Raw genomic sequence first — 9,113 nt, 5'->3', positions numbered from 1 at the left:
TCTGTTGATGTAGAATGCTATTAGGTGTCATTACAATATCTGTTGTAGTGGGGGAGGATGATAACATTGTCATTGTAGTAACAGTATTAATGTCTTCAGTAATAGTAGAGGATGATATTTCAGTCACTGAAGGAATTGGCTCTAAAAGGAAAATAATTAAATGATATTACTTAGGAAACTACTCACTTGTTATAACTGATATCAGTGGATAGTCATTATGTTCCAATGGTATTAATCCATTACTGCTATCAAGCTCATAATTCAATGGTCCATTGTATTGTTGATAATACATTGGATTACTATTAGTGGTTACATTGATTACTAATATATCTCCATACTCTACTTCAATATCACTTGTAAAGTTATATACATTACCATTACTTGATGTAGCAGCAGAAGCATCAACAGTTAGTGCATGAATCAGTTCAGAAGAACGTTTTAAATAAATGTTAGGATAATGTTTGCTTGTATCCTGATTCTGTGTAATACCAATTATCCAGTTAGTAATAATACCATTACATGTGAACTGTATATCAGGAAAAGCTCTTGTATCATTGACTGGTATTACATTAGTAACTGATAGACTGTTTGTATTAATTTCAGCTTCCGTGAAAACATTTTTAAAACAGTTTGGAGGATCTAGATAATAAAAAGTATCAATTAACGAATTATTTGTAATATTGTTACACATACTTGTTATTAGATGCACCATAAAAACATTTTTTGTATCTATTAAATCAATTTCTCTTCTTGAACCATATATTCTGATATACTCATCACCAATAGAGCCTGCTCTTATTCTTCCAACTGTTTCTGTGCTGCTAGTGGTTGCATTGTAAAGTCTAACAACACTTGAATCATCTTCAGGTTGAAACACTCCTAGTCTGTATTTATCATAATTACTGCTGACACTAAAAGGAGTAGGAAGAACATAACGATATAATCCATTAGTAGTGACATTATCAGGAGACAGTGTAATAGGAGTAGAAACACGTTCCCAGTAATAAGATTTGCTGTCATATTGTATTATTCGCCATATCTCAATGCTAGGATACTTGTTCCTATTAACATTTTTTGATCTAATATCAATTCCAAGAAGAACTTCTGTTGCAGTAACAGTACCGCTACAATTAAATGAATGGCCACCAGCAATGATCCATCTTCCTTCATTGTTCTCAGCTAAAGTATTATCAGCTAGTGAACCAACTGGTGTAGCTGCTTTAGCTACTAGTAGACTCAAGTCCATGAATCCTTCAGTACATACTCCTCCTCCTGTTGCCCCTTCATTACTAGCAACCAATAATAATAGGAATAAGAAGATACTGGACATTTTGTGATGACCTACTCAGCAAGCTCACCTAATTGATAATTTTATCTACAGGATGTAGATCTACATCATTTACCACACCCAATTTTACTAATTAGCAAATTTGAATTTATTGTACTCTCTAATCTACTCTAACCACACAATCAATATTTTAGTGCAACTCATTATGTGTGCATGTGCTCTATGAGCATTAATGTATGTTTAATGTTCATATATTAGATGTACAACTCTTCTTCTTCTTTCTGTTGTGTATATGCTTCATTATGTGCTGGGATTACAATAACCTGCCAATAGAAATACAGGGAATTAATGGACTATTATGACTAGGACTTTTAATATTGAGTTTAAGTAATAAAATTGAATTAGCTCTGGCCATGATTATTGCATAATAGTTCACTAAACGATATTTACAACATAATATTGTCATGTTACCCCTTGTTTATTATTCATTGTTTTTGCTTTATCATACACTAATGGTTCTTCATTAATACCTATGTGCACATATTGTATCAAATTATAATAATAGCTCTTATTATTTTACTTTGTGTCATAGTGTTGATTCCATAAGCAGGATTACTATAGTCATCATCATCTATTGTAATTGGTTAAAATTTCCTTTTTAGGTATAAAAATCTATATCTTACTTTTATTTCCACCAATAACACCATAAGCAGCATTACCAGACATATTTGATATTATATTCTGTCCTTCATCTATACAATAACAATAAATTAGTGAAATGTTCTTTATTTAAGAAATTTACCTCTTTTATGCTCATCTACTACTCTTTGAGTATTACTTTTAGCATTACCAGTGCTCAACTGTTTTCTCCTACACACTAATACACTCACTATTAATATTACTAGTATAGTAACTACCAGTAATACTGCACTAATAACTCCTATTAGCATTATCAGTGTATTACTGTCTATACTTTGACCAGGTGTGCTCTCCATTGATGTAGTGGCTATTATTGATGAAGTTACTTATTAATATTTATAGTATAATAGTTACTGTACTTGATGTTATGCTAAATTTAGTAGATTCCATTGGCTCCTTAGTTACAACTGTAGATCTTGAGTACAATGCATTGATGCTTGATGAAGTATCTGCATTAGAAGTAATAGGTACAGTATAATGATTGCTGTTACATGAATACCTGAAAATGATGAAGTTACACTGCCATAGAATGAGACAGAAATGCTAGTGGTCACGGCCCATGAAGTAGTAATAACACTGCTTGATAAGGCATTAGTAGCAGATGCTGTAGTGCTTAAACTATGATGTAAGCCAGTAGAATGGTATGATGTTGGAATGCCATGAGGCATCATTACAATATCTGTAGTGGAGGAGAATGTTGACTCGATAGTAGCTGATGATGTTTGAGTAATTGAAGGAATTGGCTCTAAAAGGAAAATATAATTTTCATTACATAGTATAGTTTAGGAATACTCACTCATCATAACTGATATCAGTGGATAGTCATTATGTTCCAATGGTATTAATCCATTACTGCTATCAAGCTCATAATTCAATGGTCCATTGTATTGTTGATAATACATTGGATTACTATTAGTGGTTACATTGATTACTAATATATCTCCATACTGTACTTCAATATCGCTTGTAAAGTTATATACATTACCATTACTTGATGTAGCAGCAGAAGCATCAACAGTTAGTGCATGAATCAGTTGAGAAGAACGTTTTAAATAAATGTTAGGATAATGTTTGCTTGTATCCTGATTCTGTGTAATACCAATTATCCAGTTAGTAATAATACCATTACATGTGAACTGTATATCAGGAAAAGCTCTTGTATCAGTGACTGGTATTACATTAGTAACTGATAGACTGTTTGTATTAATTTCAGTTTCAGTGAAAACATTTTGAAAGCAGTTTGGAGGCTCTAGATAAAAAATGAATTTAATATTTTGTTAATGACGTTATGCATACCTGTTATTAGATGTGCCATAAAAACATCATTTGTATCTACTTGATCAATTTCTCTATTTAAGCCAGTTATTGTGATACTTGATTCACTAATGGAGCCTGCTCTTATTCTTCCAACTGTTTCTGTGCTGCTATATAGTGGTTGCATTGTAAAGTCTAACAACACTTGAATCATCTTCAGGTTGATACATTCCTAGCCTGTAAGTATTAGCAAGACTGACAGTAGGATAAGGAGTAGGAAGAATGTAATGATATAATCCATTAGTTGTGAAATTATCAGGAGTTAATGCGATAGGAATAGTTTGTATTTTTTCGTAAAGGAGATTAGTAACTACAAGCCACATTTCAATGCTAGGATACTTGCTCCTATTACCATGATTTGATCTGATGTCAACTCCAAGAAGAACTTCTGTCACAGCAGCAGTAGTACAATTAAATGCATGATCCCCATCAATGATCCATCTTCCTTCATTGCCCTCAGCTAAAGTATTATCAGCTAGTGAACCAACTGGTGTAGCTGCTTTAGCTACTAGTAGACTCAAGCCCATGAATCCTTCAGTACATACTCCTCTTCCTGTTGCTCCTTCATTACTAGCAACCAATAATAATAGGATAAGGACAGCAACTGAAAGAGCAGGCATTTCTTGATTTTGCAAAGAAGATAAACTCATTTATTATTCATGAATGAATGAATAATGATATAAATGCAAGACACACCCACAATATTTCCATCACGTTGTTTCATGCCTTTCTTTATGGATTTCTCTCAAAGTTTTTGTACAATTTGGAGAACTTTGAGATTCATCTCTCGAGCAAGAAGCACCAGAATAGCATCCCCACGCGTGATATCACGTATCTACTGGCTCCCAACTGAAAGAAACTTCTTTCTCCTAGCCGCTAAGAGGAGTGATGACTCTAAATATGATGACAGAAGATATTTATCTTCGTATTGTTTGGTAGCTGCTATTGGACTAGCGTTCTGTTCTAATAATGATAGAGGTACAGTACATGTGATTATATATACAATTGTGAATGTACATGTATCTGTATGTCTATTGTGTCTTCCCCATTAGAGTTTTATTTGTATTTTTATAAATGGAAAGTACTGGTATATATATCATTATGTTTAATTTAGATAATAACGAAGAATTTTTGTTGGCGGCTAAAAATAGTAACATTGCATCACTTAAAAGGTGAGTTATAAATAGAAACCACTTACTTAATTAAACTACTTAATTAATTAGTTAGTTATGAATCCATTGTACTCTTGAAGACACATTTGGTACACGTACATTTGGGGCGTGTAGTCCCTTAATGTTTATTTACATTCTTGTAGTAATATTAGTTCCTGTAGTAATGATTTCTGTAGTAATAATTAATTCTTGTAGTAATAATGTACCGCATTTCCTTAAGCGTCTATTTCCTAAAATGGTATTTGGACCTTAAAAAAATTAAACAAATAAAATACAACTTGGGCACAGAGTAGGATTTGAACCTGTGACATCATGCACTTGACTTCAGGAACTTAAGGCAGTATCTACAAGGCATCTGAGTTATTTCTAGGCTAGATTTGAGTATTTATAGTTCAATTCTATTGCTACGCCGGAGTTTATTTGCATCCGGCTTTTATTTAAGGAAATACGGTATGTATTTTTAATATTTATATTCCTTCAGAGGATTATCAAATGGTGTTGATGTTAATTGCCGTCATCAGTTAGGATGGACAGCATTGCATGTATCAGTGATCAATGGAAATAAAAAGTGAGAGCACATTTTGTACATGTACAATGTACAGTACATCTATTTTACATACCTTAAGGTTACTTTTAAATGCGGGTACTATTAATTGCGAATTTTGCGTTTGGGTTAAAAATTGCGATTATTAACACGCGCAATTATTAATATGCGCAATTATTAATAATAACATCATGATGCCATATAACTATTAGTAATAATTACTTAATCGCAATTTTTAATACCAGCAAAATCTCCTCATACTAAAATCGCAAAATTTAGTACCCGTAATTAAAAGTCACTCCAAGGTATAACATATGCATATGCATGTGCTGCTCTGAACCATGTTTAAGTTTAATATAGCATTAACCTTTTATAACTGTGATATAATTATGTTGCAATTTAAGGATAAATGCAGTTTCTGAAACCAACAGAAAATAACTAAAACCATATATCTAAAAGTTATTTCCATCTTGTCACTGCAAGAGAAAGATTTCAATGATAATGGCATCATTAACACATATCATTTCTATATATAGGGCTGTTGAGTGGTTAATTAAAGTGGGCGGAGCCAATGTTAATACACAGGATGAATATTCATCAGCTAGGAGGATGGCACGTGTACTAAAGGCATCACATCATCAAAGTAAAGAAAATAATATATTTTGAGCTGATTACAATCAAAATTGAATTTTTTTATGAATTTTAAAAAGTCGCTCCAAAATTGGGCTAAAGTCCCTGTACTATAGTACATGGTCTCGGGGCAAATTTCACTAAAAATGAAGAAGTGAGAATTCTATATTTTAATAATTTTTCCTGATGCATATACATGTACTTATATTTTGTAGAAGGTTTAAGCTGATTCCAATCAAAATTGGATTATTTACGAATTTTAAAAGTTGCTCCGAAATCGAGCCAAAGTTGCTATACTATAGTACAGGGTATTTTGTCAAAAATCACTATGAGGAAGTTCTCCATTTAATCCTGTGTGAAGGGTTTGAGCTATTATGTTTTTATATTTTTAGTTGCTCAATTGAGAGAGCATCACTTCTGTTCATTCATCAATCCTTATGCCACATATACTGGCTTCACTCCATTACACTATGCAGTGATCACTGATAATGAGGACATCATTCAGTTACTACTGGATAACGGTTAGCACTATTCTTTATACAATAATACACATTGACTAATCATAGTGTGAAGAATACATTTATACTATTATTTTTAACATTCTACATTATTTTAATTGCACACGCACATATGTACATGTATCGTAAAGCAGAAAATTTTGGAGGGAATAAAATTTGGCGAATTGCTAAATTTTGGTGATTGGCGGATTTTAATTTGGCGAATTTGTGGCCACGTGCCATTGAGCATGCGTATAATGACTCAAAATGGCGGATTTTTTTATTTTGGCAAATGGCTATCAAAACGCCAATTTTCCAAATTTAATCCCCTCCAAAACTTCCCACTATATGGTACATGCATGATTTATTGAGTCGAAAATTTAAAAAAATTTAAGGCGATGAAATAACCAGCTGTAGGCTAATCTGTTATAACAGGTGGACTACTGTATAAACTAATTCGAACTCTTTGAATATACTCAAGCCTTATATGGTGTTGTCTCCAAGGTAACTAATGTGATAACAGTGCGACCCACAATTGCCTGGTTATGTTTTTACTGTTTAAAAGGAAGAGCTTTAGGCTTACTTCATATCACAGGATTTTGTACTGATCCTCCAAATATTACAAAATTTTTGAATGGACGTAAAGTCCTGTTGTGTTATTGTTTAGACTTTTGAGTCTTAAATTTGATTATTTCCAATTTTTAAATTTTTGAAACAAAAGTTGATAGTAATGTGTAGCTGTGTACTATTTTTATACAGTTTGTGTATTATTGTATGGCGGGAAATTTTGGAGAGAGTTAAATTTGGCGAATTGCCAAAATTTTGTGATTGGCGAATTTTAATTTGGCGAATTAGTGGCCATGTGCCATTGAGCATGCGTATAATGGCTCAAAATGGCAGGTTTTATTTTTGTGAATGGCTATCAAAATGCTGAATTCACCAAATTTAATTCCCTCCCAAAATCCCTCTATATCGTCAATTTGGTAGCGAGACATTGTGAAAGGAAAAGGAAGTCTCGCATTTGCCTTCCGCTAAAACTTACTTGTACATGTACACCTTGATTCAATTAATGATTGATTTAACAGTATTTTATGTTCAATATGTATACCCATGGTTTTGCATTTGGTAAAGTAACACCAACTTAGTTTTAGTAAATTTTAAAATTCTAAAATTATGTGTGACTTTGACATATTTTAATGTTAATAAAATTAATGCATTGAAAATTGGCACAAGCTACATCTAAAGGCTAGTTCACAATATGACATTAGGCCAGTTTACCGTCAATTTTTAATCAAAAGCGTGGGCGATTTGACCTTTGATGCATACTTTCTGCTAGTATAGAACCAGATTCTATTCCAGTGTCAATGTAACGTCAGGACTAGCGTAATATTATAAACCAGCCTTAAATTTAATAATAATTAATAAATTAATAAAGGCAGTTTTTTAATAATAATGAGCATTCCTTCTTTGTCATGATAAGCTGCACATGTGTCATGTAGTGTAGATTGATTAATGATATTCACGCATTATCACTAAGGCAACCAGTGTAAAAACAGTACGCCCCACTAGTGCCTGGTACAAATTATCCTCTATAAATAGAAGCTCTAGACAGGGAAGGGTTTGAATTCCTATAATGCGACTGATGAATAGAAAAATTTTTGAAAGGACTTAAAAGTCCTGTTTATGTTTACTTGATATTGATGATTGATAGTTATTAATTATCAATTAATGGCCGAATATACCTTAAGCCTACTATTTTTAGCGTCTACTAAATTTAGCTATATTAGCGAGAGAGCTTTAAACCACTAAATTAAATAGACGCCAAAATAATTATTATTCATTATAATGGTAGTTAATTTGGTTAAAAACGCTAAAATTAGTAACGCTAAACATGACTTTTGCTGATTTCGCTAAAATTAGTAGACGTAAATAATAGTAGGCTTAAGGTACTGTACATGTGTGCTGTTATTGATCTAGAGGGTGTTTAATCTTTGGTCTGTGTCTCATGAAATCTTCACTTTTAGTACCTGATATTTAACCTTTAGTATGTAGCTACTGAAGTTTTCCACACATATTGCTCTCAATTTTAATAACAGCACTGTCTCCCATTTTTATTTAAATTTATTCCTTTAAATCTAGCAATGTACATGTACATGTATCAATTGTGTTAAAATTAAGATATTGTTTTTGATCTAATAGGAGCCAATCCCTCAATAGAAGACAGTATGGGTCGGACCCCTATTAATTACTGCACTAACGAGTCAGTAAGAAAACTATTGGAGAAATATTCAGTTAAAGTGAGTGAAGAACTAACATGAAATATTTTGTCATTATTATCAAACGTGCATTGATTAGTAATTATAGTTTATTTATTATGTACATGTAGAATTTTTTATTTTCTCACGTAATTTTTTTAAGATTAGAATTCCAAAAAATGCTCTTTAGCTCAACTCGAATTAATTATTAAAAAAATTTTTATTGGCTAATCAGATCAATTTTTGTTAATGTTAACAGTTTGAGGAGAACGAGCTAAGGAAGAGACTGGAGGAAAGAAGGAAGTATCCGCTGGAGGACAGACTAAGGAATCATCTAGTCGGCCAAGAGGGGGCCATCACTACTGTAGCATCAGGTGAAATATAATAATATCATTATTTATTATTATTCTATGTCTGCTTGTGATTGATCAATCAGATTGCTTGAAGTTAGGCTCATAAATACATGTACATGTAACTTACCACCAATTTTCCCGGGAGGTTAATAAGTGGCTCGGGAATTTACTTATCAACCTGCTTAAAAATGCCTGTATTATGTGAAGTAAATGCTGGTTGTTTCATCATTATTTTTATCTATCATTAGCAATAAGGAGGAGAGAGTTGGGTTGGAATGACACTGATCATCCACTAGTGTTCCTGTTCCTTGGATCCTCTGGAATTGGTAAATGAACAAAACTATAAAATATAAATAAATAT

The 9,113-nt window shown here is 32.4% G+C and overlaps 2 protein-coding genes across 2 annotated transcripts in view; one reads left to right on the top strand and one right to left on the bottom strand.

Moving 5' to 3' along the window:
- Window positions 1-1,421: 1,421 nt before the first annotated feature.
- Window positions 1,422-3,087, bottom strand: LOC109587325 (uncharacterized). The gene is made up of 8 exons (XM_020003568.1): window positions 2,784-3,087; window positions 2,487-2,732; window positions 2,347-2,436; window positions 2,091-2,294; window positions 1,972-2,040; window positions 1,869-1,919; window positions 1,760-1,818; window positions 1,422-1,611 (listed from the first exon to the last, which is right to left on the bottom strand). The coding sequence occupies exons 1-8, from the start codon at window positions 2,887-2,889 to the stop codon at window positions 1,543-1,545; spliced, it is 894 nt and encodes a 297-aa protein (XP_019859127.1). The 5' UTR covers window positions 2,890-3,087; the 3' UTR covers window positions 1,422-1,542.
- Window positions 3,088-3,998: 911 nt separating this feature from the next.
- Window positions 3,999-9,113, top strand: part of LOC100639547 (caseinolytic peptidase B protein homolog) — an 8,195-nt gene continuing 3,080 nt past the window's right edge. The window contains exons 1-8 of the mRNA XM_003390317.2: window positions 3,999-4,279; window positions 4,416-4,473; window positions 4,955-5,041; window positions 5,554-5,660; window positions 6,040-6,168; window positions 8,344-8,441; window positions 8,659-8,773; window positions 9,001-9,078. Of these exons, the coding sequence (XP_003390365.2) occupies window positions 4,024-4,279; window positions 4,416-4,473; window positions 4,955-5,041; window positions 5,554-5,660; window positions 6,040-6,168; window positions 8,344-8,441; window positions 8,659-8,773; window positions 9,001-9,078 (928 nt within the window). The 5' untranslated portion in view covers window positions 3,999-4,023. The remainder of the gene's footprint in view (window positions 4,280-4,415; window positions 4,474-4,954; window positions 5,042-5,553; window positions 5,661-6,039; window positions 6,169-8,343; window positions 8,442-8,658; window positions 8,774-9,000; window positions 9,079-9,113) is intronic.

Source organism: Amphimedon queenslandica, unplaced genomic scaffold, assembly GCF_000090795.2.
Source record: "Amphimedon queenslandica unplaced genomic scaffold, v1.1 AMPQUscaffold_12608, whole genome shotgun sequence".
In the NCBI taxonomy this organism is placed as follows: Eukaryota; Metazoa; Porifera; class Demospongiae; order Haplosclerida; family Niphatidae; genus Amphimedon; species Amphimedon queenslandica.
The sequence above is the reverse complement of the archived record's forward strand: the minus strand, read 5'-3'. Positions and strand labels throughout refer to the sequence as shown.

Coding starts and splice junctions, on each gene's coding strand:
- LOC109587325 (XM_020003568.1), bottom strand. CDS start 2,889: ATGTATTATCAACAATACAATGGACCATTGAATTATGAGCTTGATAGC. Junction 2,437..2,486: donor TGTAACTTCATCATTTTCAG/GTATTCATGTAA, acceptor CTTCTAATGCAG/ATACTTCATCAAGCATCAAT. Junction 2,041..2,090: donor AGTAGATGAGCATAAAAGAG/GTAAATTTCTTA, acceptor GTTATTGTATAG/ATGAAGGACAGAATATAATA.